This window comes from Canis lupus, chromosome 1 (assembly GCF_003254725.2).
Source record: "Canis lupus dingo isolate Sandy chromosome 1, ASM325472v2, whole genome shotgun sequence".
In the NCBI taxonomy this organism is placed as follows: Eukaryota; Metazoa; Chordata; class Mammalia; order Carnivora; family Canidae; genus Canis; species Canis lupus.
In genome coordinates, this window is record NC_064243.1 from 113077736 (window position 1) to 113101393 (window position 23658).

The 23658-nt window shown below is 50.2% G+C and overlaps 1 protein-coding gene and 2 long non-coding RNA genes across 5 annotated transcripts in view; 1 reads left to right on the top strand and 2 right to left on the bottom strand.

The window, feature by feature from the left end:
- On the bottom strand, nt 1-9187 carry LOC112645443 (uncharacterized). Of its 3 annotated transcripts, none has more exons than XR_007402671.1 (5): nt 8759-9187; nt 4463-4622; nt 3141-3252; nt 1283-1397; nt 1-803 (listed from the first exon to the last, which is right to left on the bottom strand). It is a non-coding gene; the product is annotated as an uncharacterized LOC112645443 (long non-coding RNA). The 3 variants fall into 3 exon arrangements; XR_007402674.1 differs by lacking the exon at nt 8759-9187 and adding an exon at nt 8498-8553; XR_007402672.1 differs by lacking the exons at nt 4463-4622; nt 8759-9187 and adding an exon at nt 8498-8558.
- LOC112645440 (cytochrome P450 2F5) lies at nt 9156-21493 on the top strand. Its single transcript, XM_025424916.3, has 10 exons — nt 9156-9295; nt 10282-10473; nt 10568-10730; nt 13429-13578; nt 16408-16568; nt 16915-17091; nt 17516-17657; nt 18512-18699; nt 19299-19440; nt 21075-21493. The coding sequence occupies exons 2-10, from the start codon at nt 10303-10305 to the stop codon at nt 21254-21256; spliced, it is 1476 nt and encodes a 491-aa protein (XP_025280701.1). The 5' UTR covers nt 9156-9295; nt 10282-10302; the 3' UTR covers nt 21257-21493.
- Nucleotides 12932-23658, bottom strand: part of LOC118351609 (uncharacterized) — a 14851-nt gene continuing 4124 nt past the window's right edge. The window contains exons 5-8 of the long non-coding RNA XR_004807302.2: nt 18506-20427; nt 16952-17194; nt 13618-16622; nt 12932-13495 (exon numbers count right to left, since the gene is read on the bottom strand). This is a non-coding gene — a long non-coding RNA (uncharacterized LOC118351609). The remainder of the gene's footprint in view (nt 13496-13617; nt 16623-16951; nt 17195-18505; nt 20428-23658) is intronic.

Genomic DNA, 23658 nt, shown 5'->3' on the forward strand with positions numbered 1-23658 from the left:
TTGTTTTTAAAGATTTTATTTATTTATTTGACAGAGAAGAGGGAGAGCACGAGCAAGGGGGGAGGATCAGAGGGAGGAGAAGCAGGTTCCTCGCTGAGCAGGGAGCCCTGACACGAAGTGGGGCAATCCCAGGGTCCTGGGATCATGACCTGAGCTGAAGGCAGGCGCTTAACTGCTTACCAGACTGAGCCACCCAGGTGCCCCAGAAATCTTTTTTTTTTTATCCACTGTTGGTGGGAGTATACATTAGTTCAACTGCTTTGCAGAGCAATTCGGCAATGCCAAGTCCAAGCCAGCAGTTCTACCTCTAGTGATGGACCCCAGAGAAACACCCACAGCCACGCACATGAGGTAGCCCGGCTAAAATGTCCACGCCCTGAGAGCACGGCATTTTTGTCTGTTTTATTCTTTGCTCTATCTCCAGTGCTTATGCTTAGTTGATGTTTGGTTAACATTTGTTGACTTGATTAATGAATGAACTAAAGACATGGTGATATTGGGAAAGATTGCTCCAAGCTCCATCAAGGAGGTGGAGACTAGAGGCAGGAGGAGAGAGGTACAATGCTATAGGTGGAAAGTGACAGTGTCCTCTATCATGAAGACCAATTCAGACAGAGTGACTGTCCCAGTTGCACACTCAATTATTCCCTGGTAAGCTCATCTCCTTCCTCCTCTTCTCACAGACAGCCTGAGGGTCTCTGCCTTAGACCTCAGTCAGGAGATTCGTAAGTTCTTCTTTAGTAAACCGAGAGTCAAGCATTGTGTGCAATGGGTCTCATCATTCAGCAACCGTGTTCCAGGACCTAGGAAACAAAGTCCGAGTTCCTCAGCCTGGCATTTAATACCCTTTAATACCTATCATTCCCTACACTCAAATGCCCCCAGGGGCCTGATGGGCCACCAGCAAGTGATTTGGGCTGGGAGGGGACTGGGGGCTGAGAGCAGGTGCCCCATCTGAAGTGGGCAGCCACCGCCAGCCCAGCAAACAGTGAGACAGTCCTCCTGACCTGCTCTGTCACTCTCACCTCTGGGATCTTACACACACACACACACACACACACACACACACACACCCCCACCAGGAGTATATGTCTGCCTGCCTCCCATATCCCATTCCTGGGAGAACTCCCTTCCCAATGTCTTCCAGCTGTGTTTCCCTGACTGTGGCCCTTCTTCCCAGGCAGCTCCTCTCCAGAGCTCCTCTGCTTGCAGCTTCTCAGTGTTTTCTCCTATAAAACCAGCCTCTCGGGATCCCTGGGTGGCGCAGCGGTTTGGCGCCTACCTTTGGCCCAGGGCGCGATCCTGGAGACCGGGATCGAATCCCACATCGGGCTCCCGGTGCATGGAGCCTGCTTCTCCCTCTGCCTGTGTCTCTGCGCCTCTCTCTCTCTCTGTGACTATCATAAATAAATAAAAATTACAAAAAAAAATATTTGTAAAAAAAAAAAAAAAAAAAAAAAAACCAGCCTCTCCTAGAAGCCCTTGAAGCTTTCTCCCCTCCCCCAATGGTATCTATACCACTAACACGGAATGTCTGTGGTTGTTTGATTCTGCTTGTAACTTTCTTCCACAGGTGTCCTCCTCTCAGTTTCTCTTTTGCTTATTCTCCAAACTCTGGCTTCTTCTCCGCTAACTGCTTTGTCTAAGGGACCTGATTCATGCAGTGCTCTCACCTGCATTGATGTGCCTGGGGGAGGAGAGAGGGTTCGTCCCCTTCTGCTCTACTCAAATCCCCAGTTTCTTAAGTCTATCTTTACCTCCTCAGCTCCCCCATCTTTGCTTCGAACCCCAGGTCAACTCTCCAGGTCTTTGACTCAATAGGAAATCATGTTCCCACTGCCCTTGATGCTTTGCATGCCAAAGGGAGACTGAAGGGATAATGAGGGGGAGTGTCTCTGAGTTCCCAGGGTTGACATGGAGAAGGTTCTGGAGGGATGTGAGTGATGTGCTCAAGAGCAGAGGAGGAGAGAGCACCACCAAGCATTCCAACATGCAGACAGATAGGAAATAGTCTCCTCAAAGGACTTGGTGGAAGTGGGGGCAATTTCTTCTCTTTCACTTCTGCAGGAATCCAGGTATTAATGCTAAGAGAGTGGGTTTGAGATTCTCAGGCTCTCGAACACAATGATTCAAACCCCTTCTTAATCTTTCCTGGAATGGCAAGGGCTCTCAGAACTGGATTGGCCCTCGGTAGAACAGGAGCTTTTCATTTTGCTCCACCGCCGTCCCTTTCTCTCACCTACCACTAACTCAGGAAAGGGTCAGGACTGGGCACAACCCAACTGTAAGCCAACAAGGCTACAAACCACCTTCAGCCTCTTGTTTGGGATTCTCTCTCCCTTTTTTTCTTTAAGATTTTATTTATTTATTCATGAGAGAGGCAGAGACACAGGCAGAGGGAGAAGCAGGCTTCCGGCAGGAAGCCCGACGCCAGAGCCAAAGGCAAACGATCAACCACTGAGCTACCCAGGCGTCCCTCTTCCTCCCTTTTCATCAGTACCCCAGCTGGGAAGAAGATATCAGGGTGCCTTTACCATGGGCTTTAGGAGATCCAGGAAGGGGATCCCTGGGTGGCGCAGCGGTTTGGCGCCTGCCTTTGGCCCAGGGCGCGATCCTGGAGACCCGGGATCGAATCCCACGTCAGGCTCCTGGTGCATGGAGCCTGCTTCTCCCTCTGCCTGTGTCTCTGCCTCTCTCTCTCTCTCTCTCTCTCTCTCTCTGTATGTGACTATCATAAATAAATAAAAATTAAAAAAAAAAAAGGAGATCCAGGAAGGACATTAAGAATAGTTCTCAGGGATCCCTGGGTGGCACAGTTTAGTGCCTGCCTTTGGCCCAGGGCGCGATCCTGGAGACCTGGGATCAAATCCCACATCGGGCTCCCGGTGCATGGAGCCTGCTTCTCCCTCTGCCTGTGTCTCTGCCTCTCTCTCTCTCTCTCTCTCTCTCTCTGTGACTATCATAAATAAATAAAAATAAAAAAATAAAAAAAAAGAACAGTTCTCAGGTACCAGGTTTTTACACTGTAGGTGCCCTGCTAAGCATGTGACATGCTTGAGTTCCAGAGCCCTCTCAACAGCCCAGTGGTGCAGAGACAAATACCCCCCATTTGTCAGATGAGGTCACTGTGGCTCACTTACCCAGGACATACTGAAAGGACAAGGTAGAGCTGGGATTCATGCCCATGTCTATCGGATTCCAGAGTCCAAACCTCTATAATGTCTGTTGATTCGTCAAACATTCCTTGAGCACCTATGAGTCAAGCATTGTGGACATAGTAGCAGACAGCTCACGTCCTGTCCTCTTGCCACTTTCTAGGAGGGCAGAGGCTGTGAATACACACACACACACATACACACACACACACATATATTCTAACATCAGGGAGCGGTGAGTGTCTCAAGAAGATACAGCAGTTAATAGCTGCAGAGGAATGAAGTTGCCTGGTTTCCACAAGGTGGATGGAAAGGTTTCCATGAGGAAGAGAATTTGATTTGAGATCTGAATGAAGGAGTGAACCATGCAGATGAGTTAAAGAATAGGGAAGGCGGGGGATCTCTGGGTGGCTCAGCGGTTTAGCGTCTGCCTTTGGCCCAGGGCGTGATCCTGGAGTCCCGGGATCCAGTCCCACATTGGGCTCCCTGCGTGGAGCCTGCTTCTCCCTCTGCCTGTGTCTCTGCCTCTCTCTCTATCTGTCTCTCATGAATAAAGAAATAAATCTTAAAAAAAAAATAGAGAAGGCAGTCTGTGAAGCTAAACCCAGCATGCAGATTATTTTTTTAATTGAAGCACAGGTGACACACAATGTTACATTAGTTCAGGTATACAACATAGTGATTGGACAACTCTATATGTGATGCTATGTTCACCGCAAGTGTAGCTCCCGTGTGTCACCAAACAATGCTATTATGCTATCATGAGACTTTTTTCCAGAACCTCACACCTGGACAGAGCCATTCAGCATTGGAAACCAGCAGGCTGCTCTGCACAGAAGAGTGCAGAGCACAAATATACCTTTGACCATATGCCCTATGCTGTACCTTTCATCCCCATGACTTATAACTGGAAACCTGTACCTCCCACTGCCCCTCTCTCATTTTGCCCTTCTCCCTCCATAAACCATTAGTTCTCTGTCTTTATGGGTCTGTTTCTGCTTTTTTTTTTTGTTTCTTTGTTGTGTTTTTTAGATTCCACATATAAGTGAAATCCTATGGTATTTGTCTTTCTGTCTGACTTACTTCAGCTAGCATAATACCCTCTGGGTCCATCCATATTGTCACAAATGGCAAGATCCCATTCTTTTTTGTGACTAATATTCCATTTTATATATACCATATCTTCTTTATCCATTCATCCATTGATGGACACTGGGGCTGCTTCCATATGTTGGCCTTGTAAATAATGCTACAATGGTATATATATCTTTTTTAATTCGTGTTTTCATTTTCTGTGGGGTAAATACCTGGTACTGGAATTGATGGATCATATGGCGATTCTATTTTTAATCTTTTGAGCAACCTCCATACTGTTGTCCACAGTGGCTGCACCAATTTTCATTCTCATCAATGGCACATGAGGGCTCCTTTTTCTCCACATCCTCCCCAACACTTGTTATTTCTTGTCTTTAAAAAAAAAAGTATTTTATTTATTTATTTTGAGAAAGAGAGAGCCTGAACCTGAGTGGAGGGCGGGGAGAGGCAGAGGAGAAGAGGCAGACTCCCCACTGAGCAGGGAGCCCAACTCAGGGCTCAAACAGGATCCCAGGATGACTCAGGGCTCAAACCCAGGATCCCAGGATCACAACCTGAGCAGGAGGCAGACACTTAACCAACTGAGCCACGCAGGTACTCCTATTTCTTATCTTTTTGATACTAGTCATTCTGAAAGGTGTGAAGTGATAACCTATTATGCTTTTTTAGGTTTTATTTCAGTAATCTCTACACCCAACGTGGGGCTCACCACCCTGAGGTGAAGAGTCACATGTTCTTCCAACTGATCCAGCCAGGTGCCCCTCATTGTGGTTTTGATTTGCATTTCCCTGATAATGAGTGATGTTGAGCATCTTTCCATGTGTCTATTGGCCATCTGGATGTATTCTTTGGAAAAATGTCTGTTCAGGTCTTCGACCCATTTTTTATCAGATTGTTTCCTTTTTAGCATTCAGTTGTATAAGCACTTTATATATTTTTTATATTAACCCCTTATCAGATATATAATTTGAAAATATATTTTCCTATACAGTAGGTTGCCTTTTTGCTGATGGTTTTCTTTGCTGTGCAAAAGCTTTTATTTTGGTATAGTCTCAATAGTTTATTTTAGCTTTCTTTTTAAGATTTTATTTATTTATTCATGAGAAACAGAGAGAGACAGAGACACAGGCAGAGGGAGAAGCAGGCTCCACACAGGGAGCCCGATGCGGGACTCAATCCCTAGACCCCGGGATCACACCCTGAGCCACGCAGGCGTCCCTTTATTTTTGCTTTTGTTTCTCTTATCTCAGATGATATATCCAGAAACATATTGCTAAGGCAGATATCAAAGAGATTACTGCATATGTTTTCTTCTAAGAGTTTTACGATTTGGGGTCTTAATTTTAGGTCTTTAACCTATTTTGAGTTTATTTTCATGTATGGTGTAAGAAAGTGGTCCAGTTTCATTCTTTTGCATACAGCTGTCCAGTCTTTCTAGCACCATTTATTAAAGAGAGTATCTTTTCACCATTGACTCTTTTTTTTTTTTTTTTTTTTTTTGATGTGTGACTCTTGATATCGGAGTTGTCAGTTCGAGCCTCATGTTTGGTATAGAGATTACTTAATAAACTTCAAAAAATCCTCATTCTAAGAATATACAATGGGGAATTTATAAATATTCATAAATTGGAAGAGCCTCAGGAGACACAAAAACTAAACACAATGTGAAATTCTAGATGATATCTTGGAATAGAAAATGGACATTCATGGAAGAACTGATAAGTCTGAATAAAATCTGAGTAAGTAGTATTGTATCAATGCTAATTTCTTTTTTTTTCAATGCTAATTTCTTAATTTTGCTCACTGTACCATGATTTTGCAATATGTTCTCATGAGAGAAAGCTAGATGAAGGGTAAGCAAAACTTTTCTGTACTCTCCAACTTCTCTGCACTTCTGAAAGTATTCCAAATTTATAATTTTTTATTTTTTTAAAGATTTATTTATTTATTTATTTATTTATTTATTTATGAGACACACAGAGCCAGAGACATTGGCAGAGGGAGAAGAAGGCTCCCTGAGGGGAGCCCAATGTGGAACTCAATCCCAGGACTCTGGGATCATGTCTTGAGCCAAAGGTACTGTGCCAGACGCTTAGGCACTGAACCACCCAGGCATCCCAAAATTTATAATTTTTTAAGACTCTTCGAATACTTGCCATTTTTTAATCTTCCTCGGTATCTTTCCACTGCATGAAAGCTTTAATCAGATAATAAAAGGGACTTCTGAAACACTTTAACATAATTTCCCTCATTAATTACCCTAAACCACAGCTCTTCTGTATCATAGTTATTGACCAGTCTTGTGTAACCTTCCCCTGAGCCCCCTTCATAGTAGGATGGCTTATAGGCAAAATGTGAGGCCACTTTTGGAACCTCTTAGAACCATCTAGCTTGCATGTAGGTCAACCTCTAATTTCACTTTCGGCATCAGAGATATAGGCAGGGACCAGACATACAGCTAAACATCCTACCATGCACAGGAAAGCTCCCCCCTACACATACACACACACACAAATAATTATCCAGCCCAAATGTCAATAGTACCAGGGTTGAGAAACCCTACAACACAGCCCCCCTATTCCACATTTTCTCTGTAGCAGGAGAGCAAGTCAGACTATAAGAACTCAAAGCCCCTTAAAATCCCTTCTTATGAGTGCCATGTTCCCCAGTGAGGCAGTCCCATCTGGACCCTCTCAACTCACTTTTAGGGTCAGGGAAAAGTAATTTATAGGCTTCAGATGGATCCAGTCCTGCCCCTTGCCCCAGAAGTAGGAGTAGATGCCAAGGGAAACTGGAGATATATAATCCCATAATTTAGCCTTCACCCTTCTTCCAGGGCTTGCCCTAACCAGCCTCTCTGGAACTTAAACAACAGCATGGGCCCCACCTCCATCCTGCCAAGTGCCTGAGACCTCAGGTGTCAAGTTTCTCAGGACCTTCAAGCACTTCCTCATCTTCATGGGAAAGGCAAACATTGTGTATACCCACAGACCTGTGGGGGCACCCACATACCACCTGGCCTCCCAGACTCTTAACCTCAGGGGCTCTCTTCCCCACCCTAACTCCTAGCACTGGAGTCCTAGCCTAGATCCATGTTTTGCAGCCTGCCCTCCTGACCTTGCCAGTTTCTGGGGCAGGAACCCAGAGCAGGCACCGCTGGTGGGGGCTGAGGAGAGTGGGGGGAGACAGTGTAGGCAGAAGGCTGCAGGGGAATCATTCAAGTATGAGGTCGAACCTACTGGCTCAATTGGGAGAACATGAGACTCTTGATCTCGGGATTTAAAATAAAATCTTGGGATCCCTGGGTGGCTCAGCGGTTTGGTGCCTGCTTTCAGCCCAGGGCGTGATCCTGGAGACCCAGGATCGAGTCCCACATCAGGCTCTCTGCGTGGAGCCTGCTTCTCCCTCTGCCTGTGTCTCTGCTTCTCTCTCTCTCTCTTTCTCATGAATGAATAAATTTAAAAAGATATTTAAATAAAAAATAAAATAAAATCTTTAGGGGCACCTGGGTGGCTCAGTTGGTTAATTGCCCCACTCTTGATTTTGCCTCAGATCATGATCTCAGGGTCATGAGATGGAGCCCTACATCGGGCTCCATGCTAAGTGTGGAGTCTACTTGGGATTCTTTTTCCCCCACTCCCTCTGCCCCTCCTGGCCCGCTCTCACTCTCTCTCTAAAATAAAATAAAAGCTTAAAGCAAACAAATCTGAGGTCTGTTCTCCACTTCCTCCAAATCCTCCCTCAATCTCAGCCCACTTCAATACTGCCCACTGCAATCGGATTCATGGAGGCATGAGAGACAGAAAGAGAAAGATACCCAGAGGGTCAAGGAAGAGACAGTGACTGAGAAAGACTTACAGGGAGAGGGAAGCAGAGAGAAAAAGAAAAATCACAGAGAGAATTAGAGACAAAACAAAGATGAGAGGGGCACCTGGGTGGCTCAGTCAGTTAAGCATCTGCCTTTCAGGTCATGATCCCAGAGTCCTAGGATCAAGCCCCGCATCGGACTCCCCATTCAGGGATGAGCTTGCTTCTCTCTCTGCCTCTGCTGCTCCACCTGCTTATTCTCAATCTCTCTCTCTCTCTCTCTCTCTCTCTTTCTGTCAAATAAATAATTTTTAAAAAATAGAACAGAGATGAGAGACCCAGAAACACACAGGGTGCAAGAATGAGAGAGACATAAAGAGAGACCAAAGGCTTCAGAAGCAGAAGCAAAGTGAGACACACACAGAATTTCAGAGACCAACCGTGAGAGACAGAGGATGGCCAGAAGAGCTGTGAACAGGTGCCAGAGAGTGGGAGAACTCCAGAACAGAAAGAAACTTGCCTGGGTCACATGACCAGTCAGGGGCAGGAAAGAACTTGAACCCAGAGAAACAGACCAAGTGCCCAAAACACCGAACAGATCCTGCCCCAATCCCTGGCTCATTCTGCCGAGCCCCGAAACCCCAGATCCAAAATGAGACCCAGGGCCCCAAATGGCAAAAAAAAGGAAAAGTTTGGGGTACCTGGGTGGCTCAGTTGGTTAAGCCTCCGACTCTTGATTTAGGCTCAGGTCACAGTCTTGGGGTGGTGAGATCCGGCCCAGTGTGAGCCCGCATGAAGCCAGCTTCAGATACTCCCTCTCCCTCTCCTTCTGCCCCTCTCCCCACTTGCACTCTCTCTCTCTCTCTTCAAAATAAATAAGTAAAATCTTTAAAGAAATAAATGGAAAAGATTTCGCCCTACTGTAGGGCAAATGGCTACTATTGATCACAGTAAAGGAGAGATTAGGTCAGCCCCAAAGAGGCCACTGGAGGGCTCCCAAGGGGTGGCACCCACCGAGGCATCACTCCAGCTGGCTGAGAGCCCCGAGCCCTGGGCCACTGGAAAGGTAAGGCAAGAAAATGGAAGGGATTAAAAGTCACTGGAAAACCTAGGGGCGGGGGACAAGGGGTGTGGACAGAGATGATTTAAGAGCAGCCCCCACCCCCTAGGCATACCCAGAGCTGCAGGGCACAGATCTGGAGCAGATCACACCTCAGCTGCCCCCCAAAATTCAGCAGGTAAAGGACCTGGTGTAGGTCACAGAGGAGGATGGCTCTCAAGAGAGGGGTCACCGGCTTCATCTCTGTCGCTAAGACTGGCCGGGATCTTCCCTATCACCTCTTCCGAGGGGTCTCGAGGTCTCTGGGCCTGTCTTTCCGGGTTTTTTCCTGGCTCTCTGTTCGTTCATCTGCCACGTTTTAGAGCTCTCAGCGGGGCTGAGCACCGGCACTTCCAGGGACTGTGCTTTACCCAGCAGGTGGTATGTCTCTCTGGACTCCGATTCTTTTCCCTCCGCTTCTGCTTCTGCCTCTTTCTCTGTCTCTGTGCGTCTCTGTCTAATGTTCCATGTGCCTGTCTGTCTGTCTATCTGTGCATCTCCCTTTTCTGTCACTTTCTCCCCTTCAGTCTCAGTATAGCTCTGTCTCTCTTTCCTGTCCTTTCTCTTTCCGTGTCTGTCTTTATGTCTCCCGGGAAGTGTGTGTCTCTCTATCTCCCTCTTCTTTCTCTAGCTTTGTGTTTTCATTTGTCTGTCTCTGCCCCCTGTGTGTCTATATCTCTTATCACTGTCTCTGCATAAGTTTCGGTCTCATGATAGATGATAGATGATGATAGGCAGGCAGATAGCTAGATGGTTGGCAGACATCTATAGATACTCAGATAACTCACTTGGTTTTCCCTGTATCCCTCATTATCTCCATGTGTCTCGCTCTGTCTCTCAGTCTGTCTCCGTTCTGTTGCTGTCTCTCTTGCTGTCAATCTCTCTGTATTTTGACTGTCTCTACCTCTATTGTCTCTGTGCGCGCTCCCTCTCTCCCTCCCCACCTCCCCACTTCCCTTCCCTCATCCCCTGGCCTTTCTCCATCCCTACCTCTCTCTACCTCCTTTCTTCTCTTTGCCTGCCATCACTTCTAGGGCCTGGGGAAGGCAAGTCCCAGGAGATGTGGAGTGAGGGGGTCTCACTCTCTCCCTAATCCTACCCTCTCCTCTTCTGCCCCACCCCCAGATACCTGCAGCTGCTTTCACCATGGATGGTGTGAGCACAGCCATCTTGCTCGGGCTCCTGGCTCTCGCCTTTCTGTTCCTGATCCTCAATTCAAGGGGCAAGAGCCAGCTGCCCCCAGGCCCCAGACCCCTCCCATTCCTGGGAAACCTGCTGCAGCTTCGCTCCCAAGACATGCTGACCTCTCTCACCAAGGTGCAAGGATCTAGGCTTGGAAGAGGAGGGAGGAACTGGGGGAGGGGTCTCAGGGCCCCAAACACCCCTGTGACGTCTGTCTTCCTACCCCCAGCTGAGCAAGGAGTATGGCTCAGTGTACACAGTGCACCTGGGGCCGAGACGCGTGGTGGTCCTCAGTGGGTACCAAGCCGTGAAGGAGGCCCTTGTGGACCAAGGGGAGGATTTTAGTGGCCGTGGTGACTACCCTGTCTTTTTCAACTTCACTAAGGGCAATGGTAAGCCTGCTCCCCATCTTCTCCACCCCAACTCATTCTACACTGAGGGAAGGGACAAGGGTAGGAGAATGTCCTCCCAATTTTAGTGATACTCAGGGCTATTGGTCTCACCGATGACACCAGCTGGGTGGAGCCAGACAGCGCTAGTCTAGAGTCTGTCTGTTCCACCTTCTCCATCCCCACATCCCACCACCATCTTGAAATGCACTTCTTCTTTTTTTTTTTTTTTAAGATTTATTTGTTTATTCATGAGAGAGGCAGAGACACAGGCAGAGGGAGAAGCCGGCTCCCTGTGGGGAGCCCAATGCAGGACTCAATCCCGGATCCCGGGATCACAACCTGAGCCAAAAGCAACCACCCAAATGCTGAGCCACCCAGGCGTCCCTGAAATGCACTTCTATATCAATCCCCATCCCCATCCCCATCCAACTCCAATCCCATTCTCATTCCAATCCCTACCTCCAGCCTAACCACATGATCAAATTTCCATCTCAGTCAAGTGGCCAAATTATCTGGCCCAGCCCACGTTGCCCACCTCAACCCGGTCCTCATCAACCCTACCTCCATGTTCCCCATTCCATCTTCAATTTCATCTTTATCTGCAACACTGATTCATCTCCCTCCCTCCATTCCCATTATGAACCCTCTCCCAGTACCCACATTAAAATCTGTTATCAATCCCATCCTAACCCTTCAAACTGAACTCCACCATCACTTTTCTCTGCAGCCCTATATTCTATCTTCATCACCTATTGAAGTTTTCAGTTCCCAGTTGCATTTTCAACCCCAAACTACCATCACCAAAACCAACCCTGGCACATATCTACCCAAGCCCAAGCTCTATCTCCACCCCATCTACCATTGCTTCCCAATCTACACAACTCCATTCCCATCAGCAACCTCACTCAGTTTATCATGAGTCCCATAATCACCTCTCATCCCCCATTGTCACCCCTTTCCTGATCCAAACCCAGATCCACCCATCCAGCAACTCATATCAACCCCAAACCTCTTCTATCTCAATATCCTGTCCTCCTTAGGTTTGGAAATCACCTTGTCTTGTGGGTTTTCTTTATTTATTTACTCATGAGAGACAGAGAGAGAGAAAGAAAGAGAGAGAGAGAGAGAGAGGCAGAGACACAGGCAGAGGGAGAAGCAGGCTCCATGCAGGGAGCCCGATGTGGGACCTGATCCTGAGACTCCAGGATCACGCCCTGGGCCAAAGGCAGGCACTAAACTGAGCTGAGCCACCCAGGGATCCCCTCTTTCTTTTTTTAACATTAATCTTTTATTCAAAGAAAGCCATGTGACAGGGACCAATAAATGACAAAGGAGATAAAGAAAGAGTAAGTTGACAGAACGTTTCTCTGATTGGAAAGGAGATCCTGGAGACTTGTACCTTGGACTATTCTTCTCCCCCTAAAGAAGACCTAGGGCTCCCCCGTCCCCTTCACTAGATGGGTCCCAGCTGCTCCAGGATTTGGAAGTAAAGAGCTCTGGTTAAAAACAAAAATCCACCTATTGTGTATTGAATACACTTTCCACCTTCATGTCCCCTTCCTGGACTTGACCTTATGACCTCACCTGTCCAGGTACACCAAATGCAAGGAGGTGGACACAGAGCATTTGAGAAAGTCACCTTGCTACTTTCACACAGAGGACATCTGGATACATATGTTACCTGTTACTAAAAATAACTACCATCTAATTCAATACATACCACAGAGGATAAGAAACAACAGGGTTCTGCTGCTTACTGGTTGTGTAGCTTTGGATAAGTGGCTTCCCCTCTCTGACCCTGAGTCCGCTAGCATGAGAAAGTTGTTACAAATCAATGAGATAATACAGGCAATCCAAGACAATCACTGAGGTTTTTTCTTCTTTAGCATCTAGTTCTCTGCTTGCTCCAGGACAATCAGAAACAAACACATCAGAGACCTTATCCTACTGTTAGCCCCACCGCCAGACTATGGCACATACAGTGGAATGCGGGATGCCAGGGGAACTGTGGGAGCCCAGAGGAAGCACCTGAGCCAGCCAGGGAGGGAGAGCCAGCAAGAGCCTTCTGGAGAAAGGGACCTCTAAGTTGAGACCTAAAAGATGAAGATCACTAGTCAGGAGCAAAGAGTGAAGAGTGTTCTGGAAGAAGGACCAGCCTGTGCAAAGACCCTGAGTCCAGGGAAAGAAGCGAAGAGGATCTGTCTTGTTCCTGAATGAGGTCCCAATGCCTCAGTGTTTATTTCCCTTGTTTTTCTCCCTTATTTGTGCTTTCATTAATTTTTAAGCAATCACCACCAGCACCTCCAGTGTGGTAAGCCCTACACTGTGGACAATGCTAGGGACACAGTGATGACCAAGACACCCCCTTCCTCCCTCCATTCTCACCCCCACCTTCACAGCTTATGGAAGGAGATAGCCCCATGGCTAGATGGTGATAGTTCAGAAAGATCAGGTCTGTGATGAAGGAAACAGAGGCAGAGTGATCAGGACCATGGTGAGGAAGCCCAGGACCCTCTGGAAGCTCAGAGGTGGCACTTGACCCAGGCTGGAGGGTTAGGTAGGACTTCCCAGGGTGGACATAGGGGGTTGATTCCAAATTCTCAGCCTCTCTCCCAGCAGTCACCAGGAAAGGAGACTCGGATGGCAGTAGTCTTGGGGACAAGTCATCAGTTGAGTTGGCCCCTCCCTTTCTCCCCAGGGATCGCCTTCTCCAACGGGGACCGGTGGAAAGTCCTGAGGAGGTTCTCCGTCCAGATTCTGAGGAACTTCGGGATGGGGAAGAGAAGCATTGAGGAGCGGATCCTGGAGGAAGGCAGCTTCCTGCTGGCAGAGCTAAGGAAAACTGAAGGTTGGGGTCCCCGAACATAGTAGGATACCCCTAACTCACATCCATCCTCCTCAGTGGTCAGGACTGCCAGATAGCGTAGGCATGAACTCAAAACTCCTGGAGGCTCCTCACTTGGCGCGCAATAAGAGTGGTGACCCCTGCAGGTGGATCGGTTTCAGGTGCTGTGTTCCTTGATGTATAGTGACAGGATAGGTTATATGGTAGCCGCTCTGCTGTGCTGTCTCTGCAAAGTATTCTGGTTTAAAGATTTATTTATCATGAAGAGGGTGGGGGGAGAGTGGGCAGGGAGGTGCAAAGGGAGAGAATCTTCAAACGGACTCCCTATTGAGTGTGGCAATCTACCCCGCGGCTCGATCTCACTACCCTGAGATCATGACCTGACCTGAGTGGAAACCCAGAGTCCACCAGTTAACCCACTGAGCCACTCAGGTGCCCCCTCTGTGTGGTATTTTGAATGCAGTGTGTATCATTGTGGTGGGTGGTGGTGATGATGATGATGATGACACTCTTGAGAATGCACACTTGTGGGGCCCTGTGTTAAGCACACTTACATGCATAACCCCCTAAAGCCTCTGAGCGATCCTTTTTCCAGATAAGGAAACTGAGGCACAGAGAGGTCAACTAACTGGCTTGAAATAATAAAACTAGCCAGTGGAGGAGCCAAGATTTAAACCTGTGTCTTACTGACACTAAGGTCCACCCTCAACACACTAATGCCCATTTACTGAGCGCTTCCTAGATACCAGGCACTATACTAAACTCTTCATATGTATGAACACATGTCACCTCCCCCCAAAATCCTGGGAAGTTATTACAAGCAATGAACCTGAGGCCCACTTGATTAAGCATCCAACTCTTGACCTCAGCTCAGATCTTGATCTCAGGGTCATGAGCTCAAGCCCCACATTGGGCTCCATGCTGGGCTTGGAGCTTACTTTAAAAAATGAATATAGCCAACACTTACATGGTGCCTACCATATGCCAGCATTGTTCTAAGGACTTTGTGCATACTACCTCCTTGAACAATCACCCAAACCTAAGAAGGAGATCCTCTTATAAACCCCAATTTACAGGAGAAGAAACTGAAGCAGAGAGGTAAACAGCTCTCTACCCTGATCTCCAAATCTTGCTGGCTTTGGGACGGTGGGGGAGAAAATGTGGCCAGTGATGCTGCAGGATTAAATGATACAATATAAATAAAGGAATAGGGCAGCCCAGGTGGCTCAGTGGTTTAGCGCTGCCTTCAGCCCAGGGCCTGATCCTGGAGACCCGGGATCGAGTCCCACGTTGGGCTCCCTGCATGGAGCTTGCTTCTCCCTTTGCCTGTGTCTCTGCCTCTCAATCTCTCCCTCTCTGGGTCTCTCATGAATAAATAAATAAAATCTTAAAATAATAAATAAATAAAGGAATAATGACTGCCTAAGTTAGTTTCCAATGACTGCTATTTTTAAAAAAAAGCTACAAACTTACTGACTTAAAGCAACACAGATTTATTCTCATATAGTTCTAGAAGTCCATAAAACTAAAATGGTTGGTAGGGCTGGCTCCTTCTGGAAGATCTAGGGGAGAATCCATTTCCTTGCTTTTTCCAGGCTCTAAGAGGCTCTCTGCATCCCTGCCTCGTGGTCCCTTCCTCCATCTTCAAAGCCAGCAACATAGCATCTTCCAAAATCTCTCCCTCTCTTCTCTCCTTCTCTCCATCACATCACCTTTCGTTACTCAGACTCTTCTGCCTCCCTTGTGATTATATTAGGCCCACTCGAATAATAATTTCCCCATCTCAAAATCCTTAACTTAATCACGTGTTCACAGGTCCTTGGAGTTGAGGACAAGGATATTGGGGGGGGGGCATTATTCAGTCTACCACACCACCCTGATTTATACAGGCTCTGGATGAGCCAGGCCCTTAGCCAACTACTTTCTTTTTCTTTCTTTCTTTTTCTTTCTTTCTTTCTTTCTTTCTTTCTTTCTTTCCTTTTCTTTTCTTTCTTTTCTCTCTCTTTTTAAAATATTTTATTTAAAAAAAAGATTTTATTTATTTATTCGTGAGAGACACAGAGAGGCAGAGGCAGGCAGAGGGAGAAGCAGGCTCCCCATGGGGAGCCTGATGCAGGACTCGATCCCAGGACCCTGGGATCACCACCACCTGAGCCGAAGGCAGATGCTCAACCACTAAGCCACCCAGGTATCCGAGCCAGCCACACTTTCCCTGACGCCTTATAACAGCTCCACGAGAAGACTGTCATCAAGCCCACTTTACAGACAGGAAAAATGAGGCTCAGAGAAGGGAAGTCAGTTCATCAGGTCCACAGTGAGACTGAGAGGCCAAGCCAAAATCCAAACTACGTCTCTCTAATTCCAGACTCAGTTTCCTGGCCCAAGCTGTCGTTATAATGGCTAACTTGTTATTTTCTGTGGTCTGTTCAGTCTTCAGATCATTGGGTGTTAGATGTTGTGTTGCTGTGCCATTACTGGGTGAGGTTGTAGTGTTATCAGGCGCTGATGGGATATTATATTGTGTTGTATGTTGCGTGCACATTGTTTGGTGTGTGCTGTGTGTCCTACAGTAAAGAACAGTCTGTTCTGTTGTTCAGTGGTGTTGTCCACCAGGACAGGATGTTGTGGGTTCTGTCCTGCCTGGCGTGTTGCCAAGTACATCTAACATGCAGTAGCACCTGGGGTGTTAGATGTTAGATGGCCGTGACCATCTGTGCTGCAAGTCACACTGTCATTGTTGGGCAGGGTGTTGTGCCCTCTAGCGCTGTTGCCGCACGGGGTCTGGTGTGTTGCCCAATGCACCCTCTGACCCACTCTGCCCCTCGCTCTCAGGCAAGCCCTTCGACCCCACGTTTGTGCTCAGCCGCTCCGTGTCCAACATCATCTGCTCGGTGATCTTCGGCAGCCGCTTTGACTACGATGATGAGCGTCTGCTCACCATTATCCGCCTCATTAATGACAACTTCCAAATCATGAGCGGCCCCTGGGGAGAGGTCAGGAGGCCTAGCTCTGGCGGGACGGAGTTGGGGGTTGGGGTTCATCTTGTCCTGGGAAAGAGGAAACAGGGGCTGGGAGACGATGTGATGGACTGTCTGGCCCCGCCCCTTCCCGTCTGGCTCCGCCCCCCGCGCCGCACCACCGGGTCCTGCCAAGCTCGGTCTCCCCACCACGTTGCGGTAGACGCCCAGAGCCCGCGTCCCACCTCGGTCTCTCCGGAACCCAGCTGACCCACAAGATCCCGCCCGTGCCTACCTGCGCCACCTGACCTCACTGGCAGCCACACGCACACACACCCCTTGCCTGATCCCCCAAACCCCTCCCACTCTCCTTCATCCCCAGTTGTACAACATCTTTCCGAGCCTCCTGGACTGGATACCTGGGCCACACCGGCGCCTTTTCCAGAACTTTGGGTGCATGAAAGACCTCATCGCCCGCAGCGTCCGCGACCACCAGGACTCCCTCGATCCCCGCTGTCCCCGGGACTTCATTGATTGTTTCCTCAACAAAATGGCACAAGTAAGCCTGGCCTGGAAGTGTCGTCTCTGGTCTGACCTGCTGCCCCCTCCTCAAACCAACGCGGATCCCGAGCTGAGCAGGTTTGAGAATGATCTCCCTGCATCTTGGGGAGTGAAGTTGAAACACTTAGCTCTGCCGGGATGGAGCCCCGGAGCCACTGGGGGCCACTGCCAATTAACAGCTCATTAAGAAGTCCTTAAGGATCTGTTAATTGTGGGCCTTGCGGCTAAGAGTGTCTCTACCCAGCCCTTCCGCGCTCCCCAGCCTCCCCGAGGAAAGAAAGTTAAACCAAGGAGGGACTGAAGTGAGACCCAGCAGGTGTCGTGCAGGGCTGTGGAAAGCGGGTCGCACAGACTCCGAGCCTGGGGTCAGCATCCGGGCGGGATCTCTCAGGGCTCAGATCCCCACTCCTCTCCCCCCGCAGGAGAAGCAGGACCCGCACAGCCACTTCCACATGGATACCCTGCTGATGACCACACATAACCTGATCTTCGGTGGCACCGAGACCGTGGGCACCACGCTGCGCCACGCCTTCCTTGTGCTCATGAAGTACCCGAAAGTGCAAGGTGCGCGCGCCCCAAGCCTGACCCGGAGATCCTGCACCCAGCGCCGCGGGGCACACCTGCTTGGCACTCACCTACCTCTAAGCCCTGCCCACAACCAAAGAGCACGGCCCCGCCCCGCATGCCACTTAGCCCAGGCCTCCTGGGTAGCCTGAGACCCCCAGCCAAACTCCCAAGCCCACACGAAGGCCGACCCCATCCCCCCCCCCGCCCCGTGGCCCGCACAGCCTGGGGGAACCCGCACCCCGCCCTCGTGGTCTTGCTTTGCGGCCCACCTCTGACCGGGTCCACACAGCACGCATCCAGCCTCGAGCCCCGATCTCACAGTCGGCTGGAGCCTGGGCCCGAGCCTCCGCCGCAGGGCCAGCCAGGAACCGTCAGCCTGACCACCGCCCACACAGCATGGTCTGGGACCCCAGCTCCCCAAACCCAGCCTGTGGGCGGATCGTGGAACCCTGGCCTTCGGCACGGTCTATCGGAGTTCACGCCGCCTGCATCACCCCCAGTCTCCCGGGGCTTTCGCAAGCCCACGCACTCGACCCACCCTCCATCCCACCTGGTCCTTCAGCTTCCCCCGCAGCCCCATCCGGGACCTGACACCAGGCAGCCCCTAGGCCCCCCACCCCCAGCACAACCTGCCCCTAGGAGCCCTTGCACCAACCAAATTTTCGCCCTCACCTACGTCTCTCAAACCAACCCTTCCCTTCGAGGCTTCCGCTAACCATCACGGGCATCTCAGCGGCGGCGCCCCTACTGGGAAGCGCTGGCTGGACCCCCGCCCACACATGCCTCTCCCCAGCCCAGTCGAGCCCTTGGGTGCCCTTGACTGCGCTGCCCCGTCCCTCCTCCACCTGCAGCCCGCGTCCAGGAGGAGATCGACCGCGTGGTGGGACGCGCGCGGCTGCCGGCGCTGGAGGACCGAGCGGCCATGCCTTACACGGATGCGGTGATCCACGAGGTGCAGCGCTTCGCCGACGTCATCCCCATGAACTTGCCGCACCGCGTCATTCGGGACACACCCTTTCGCGGCTTCCTGCTACCCAAGGTGTGCTGGGCACCTGGCAACGGACGTCTGGGGCACTAGGAAGAGGCATCCCAGACTGGCGAATGGCATGCGCGTCTCTAGCAAGGAGGATCCCCGGCCCTAGCAATCAGTACCCCGGGCCTTAGTGATCGGCATCCCAAGCCCCTAGCAACAAACATCTGAGGCTCTTAAATCCAGAACCGCAGCCCCTTCCCAGGACCCTATTCAGTACTATAATGGACTAGATCCTGACCTGAACCCCAGACCCCTTCCGCATGACAGTTCCACTTCCCAGGTTCTCTCTCCAGCATCCCCAAGACTTCATCCTGGGGAACCCCTGTGCCTAAACACTGTTCTGAAAGAACACTCCCTATTCCCAGAAACCCCAAATCTGCTCTGACAAGAGAGGTAGCTCCCATCCCTGTCAACACAGCTTCCAGCACCCATCACTTGGGACCCCAGACAGGGACACACGTTTCCTGAATCCCCGCTGGAGTCCTATGCTCCACGCCCCATTCATTATCAAGTCCCTGGGACCTCCAGCCCTGTGGGGTGGAGATTTCAGCTTGAGAATCTCCTAGATCTTCTACCGTACTGATCCTGCCTCCCCACCCACACAGGGCACAGATATCATCACCCTTCTTAACACAGTCCACTATGACCCCAACCAGTTCCTGACGCCCCAGGAATTCAACCCCGAGCATTTTCTGGATGCCAATCAGTCTTTCAAGAAGAGCCCAGCCTTCATGCCTTTCTCAGCTGGTGAGAGCCATGGCGACAAGTCAGGGTCTTTGGGGCCCCATTCCTATCTGCATTCCTCAGTCCTAATTCCACTGTCCAAACCCTCTCGCTTCTTCATCCCACCGAATCCTCAGCTTTGGGTGTGCGGAGACATTTGTTCTCCCTCTCATCTCTGCTCCTATATAGACTGATAGATAATGGCTAAAATCCTTACGGAGGGAGGTGGGGAGGCAGGATGTTAATTCAAATTGGAAAAAAGAAAAATTCAACTTGGAAGTGGTCACCATCAGTCTCCCCACTGGGTGGCGCAGGTGAGCAGTTCTAGTTTTCCATGCCTGTGGTCTTGATCCCGCTGGGAAAAAAAAAAATCGTTCCTGTTTAACCCAGGGGCAGAAATTTTAAAAGGCGGGAGGTGGGGGTGGGGTGAGGAGATAATAAGCCACTTACCTTACTGCCTACTGTGCTCCAGGCGCTACTTTTAAGAAGAGCTATTAGAGCTATTAGTGGCTAAGAGTTTGGGTTTTCCAGCCAGACCCTAGCTCTGTCATCTCCTAGCTATAACGGCCTTGAATATGTTACTTCACCTCTATGAGCCTCAACTTCCACATCTATAAAATGGAGAATGATAAGGCCCACCTCTTGGAATTAGGATTAAATTAATGACTATCAATATAGTGCCTAGACTAACATATGACACGCAGTATGACCTACATAGCATCATATTCTCATTTCTTTACCTGTATGTACCATTCACAATTACTAAGGCACTACTATCATCTCCATTTTTTAAATTTTATTTTTCATCATCCCCATTTTATTTTTTTAAAAAGATTTTATTTGTGGGGCAGCCCGGGTGGCTCAGTGGTTTAGCGCCGCCTTCAGCCCGGGGCCTGATCCTGGCGACCTGGGATCGAGTCCCACGTAGGGCTCCCTGCATGGAGCCTGCTTCTCTCTCTGCCTGTGTCTCTGCCTCTCTCTTTCCCTGTGTCTCTCATGAATAAACAAAATCTTTAAAAAAAAAAAAAAAGATTTCATTTGTTCATGAGAGACACAGAAAGAGAGAGGCAGAGACACAGGCAGAGGGAGAAGCAGGCTCCATGTAGGGAGCCCAACGTGGGACTCGATCCCAGGTCTCCAGGATCACACTCTGGGCTGAAGGTGGCGCTAAACCGCTGAACCACCCAGGCTGCCCATCATCCCCATCTTATTTTTATTTTTAAGATGTCATTTATTTATTTATTCATGATAGTCACACAGAGAGAGATAGAGAGGCAGAGACACAGGCAGAGGAAGAAGCAGGCTCCATGCAGGGAGCCCGAATGTGGGACTCGAGCCTGGGTCTCCAAGATCACGCCCTGAGCCAAAGGCAGACGCTCAACCGCTGAGCCACCCAGGCGTCCCCATCCCCATTTTAAATACTCGGAAACTGGCTTGCCCAAGATCACAGAACTAGTAACGACAGAGCTGCAATTCGAACCCATGAACTTGTCCTTGTATGGGCCAGACCCTCCTTGGGGGATTTACTTAAGCATCTTTCCCAGACCTTTAGAGGAGTGGCTCTGTGACCCAATCAGTTTTTTCCGAGAGTCCGGGACTGGAGCCGCTCACCCCATCTTTACGTGGCCGCTCCTCCGCACCCTCCCACGCCCCCGCAGGTCGCCGGCTGTGCCTGGGCGAGTCGCTGGCGCGCATGGAGCTCTTCCTCTACCTCACCGCCATCCTGCAGAGCTTCTCGCTGCAGCCGCTGGGGGCGCCCGAGGACATCGACCTGACGCCGCTCAGCTCCGGGCTCGGCAACCTCCCGCGGCCTTTCCAGCTGCGCCTGCGCACGCGCTGACCCCCGCCGCCCTTCCCGGGGAGGCCCGCCTTGTGCGGCGCTGGGTCCCCCGGCCCGTTACCCTGTGCCCCCGCCCCTCTCGCGCACACACCGCTTCCCCGCACCCGTGCCTGCCGCCCCCCGTCATGCTCCATCCCCCATCTTGACCTGCTCTGCGCCCCCAGAAGCGGAGAAACGCAAGGGGAAAGGAGGAGAGCTTGCCTCGTTCTACTGGGCGCCCTTTGGGGGGGGGGGGGGGCTATTTGTATCATTTTCTAATAAAGTGTCTTTATAAAAGATTCAAACCTAGGACGCCTGGGCGGCTCAGTGGTTGAGCGTCTGCCTTCGGCTCAGGTCGTGGTCCAGGGGTCCCGGGATCAAGTCCCACATCGGGGTCCCTGCATGGAGCCTGCTTCTCCCTCTGCTTGTGTCTCTGCCTCTGTTTTCTGTGTCTCTCATGAATAAATAAAATATTTTAAAAAATAAAAAAAAAAAGATTCAAACCTGCCTGGGCTGAATGACAGGGAGGAGGACACACACACACACCCCGGATCAGGAGAAGGGATGTCTGGCTGCAGAGAAAGGAGTCACTGTACTGATCAGTCTTACTCCCAACCTCTAGAGTGGCTAGAAATTGGGAGACATTGTTTCCTGGGGTAAGGGCTGTGAGGGCCTGATGACAGAGAAGCAGAGAAAAAGCCCAGAGGTAGACAGAATAGGTCTGCAATAGACGCAGGGTGCTGTGCAAAGATGGAGATGGAAGCAGAGAGAATGTGACAGCTGGGAGACAGCCACAGAGACTGAGAAATAACACTAATGCACAGCGCTTCCCATTCACTCCAAACACCCCCCATTTAAAGCTCCTTATAAGGAACACCTGGATGGCTCTGGCTGGGTGTCTGCCTTTGGCTCAGATCATGATCCCACAGTCCTGGGATCAAGTTCCATATTGGGCTCCCATGGCGAGTCTGCTTCTCCCTCAGCCTATGTCTCTGCCTGTGTCTCTCATGAATAAATACATAAAATTAGAAAAATAGAAATTAAAAAAGAATAAAGCTCCCTATAAGACAAAGCAGCATTACACACGTTTAGAAACTCAGAGGGCTGAAAGGACTTGGCCAAGAGCCAGCCAGGAGCAGGGCAGGGGGAGCAGGGCAAGGTTGGGAACAGAATGCAGACTCCGACACTGCCCCCGTCCACCTCACAAGTCAGAGGTGCAGAGGAAAGCAAAGGGGTACAGGGACGGAGAAATGGGGAGACAAAAGAGAAAGGAGAGACAAAGAAAGAAACAGAAATGGCCAGAGAAGGCCAAAGAGGAAGAACGATGAATGGAGAGAAGTAAGGCACTAGAAGATGGAAGACTATTCCTTTGTCTCGCACTCCCTTTGGGGTGCGGAAAGCAGTCCCAGGCACAGGGCCTCCCAACCTGGGGCTGGGCTTGTCAGCCTGACATCCTGCTGACAGCTTTTCTCAACAAACAGGTGAATAGACGAATAGGCGTCTTAAGTTCTATGGAGCCAGAGTCAGGCAGAGCAGTGGTGGCCTCCCAGCCATGGGCGGAGGCGGCCTGCGTGATCCTGCCCTAAACAGGGTCTCCCCCAGGCCATCCAGAAGCTGGGACATGCTCTGCTGAGACTTATAGGCGGTCCCCACGCCAGGCGTTGGCTCCTTAATCCCCATGCTGTTCCCACCACAGGCCAACCAGAGTCTGCTCCCGGGGCCATTGCAGGGCTGCAGGGGTGGAGAGAGAGAGGGAGAGATTCAGAGGGCCCGAGGAAGAACAATGAAGAGACAGCAAACGGGAATACATGGAAGTACAAAAAAAAAAAGGAGAGAGACAGGAGAGATCCCGAAGACTAAAAACTGGGAGTGAGATAGAGAGACAAGGAGGCACTGACAAGAAGGGAGAGACAGGGGCGCCTGGGTGGTTCAGTCTGTTAAGTGTCTACCTTCAGCTCAGGTCATGATGTTGAGGTCCTGGGATCGAGCCCTGCTGGGTGCTCCCTGCTCAGCTGGGGGTGGGGGGTGGGGGTGCCTCTGCTTCCCCCTCTTCCCTCTGCACCTCCTTCTCCCCATCCCCTTGCTCACAGGCACGTACTTTTTCTCCCTCTCAAATAAATACATGAATCATTTTTTAAAAAACAACTAGGGACTCCTGGGTGGCTCAGTTGTTTGAGCATCTGCCTTCGGCTCAAGTCATGATCCCAGGATCCTGGGATCAAGCCCGTCAGGCTCTCTGCTCAGCAGGCAGTCTATTTCTCCCACTCCCTCTGCCCCTCTGCCAGCCTGCGCTGTCAAGTAAATAAATACAAATCTTAAAAAAAAAGTGGGGGGGACGCCTGGGTGGCTCAAAGATTGCGTGTTTGCCTTTGACTCAGGGCATGATCCTGGGGTCCTGGGATTGAGTCCTACATCGGGCTTCC

Coding starts and splice junctions, on each gene's coding strand:
- LOC112645440 (XM_025424916.3), top strand. CDS start 10,303: ATGGATGGTGTGAGCACAGCCATCTTGCTCGGGCTCCTGGCTCTCGCC. Junction 17,092..17,515: donor TCCTCAACAAAATGGCACAA/GTAAGCCTGGCC, acceptor CTCCCCCCGCAG/GAGAAGCAGGACCCGCACAG. Junction 17,658..18,511: donor GAAGTACCCGAAAGTGCAAG/GTGCGCGCGCCC, acceptor CTCCACCTGCAG/CCCGCGTCCAGGAGGAGATC.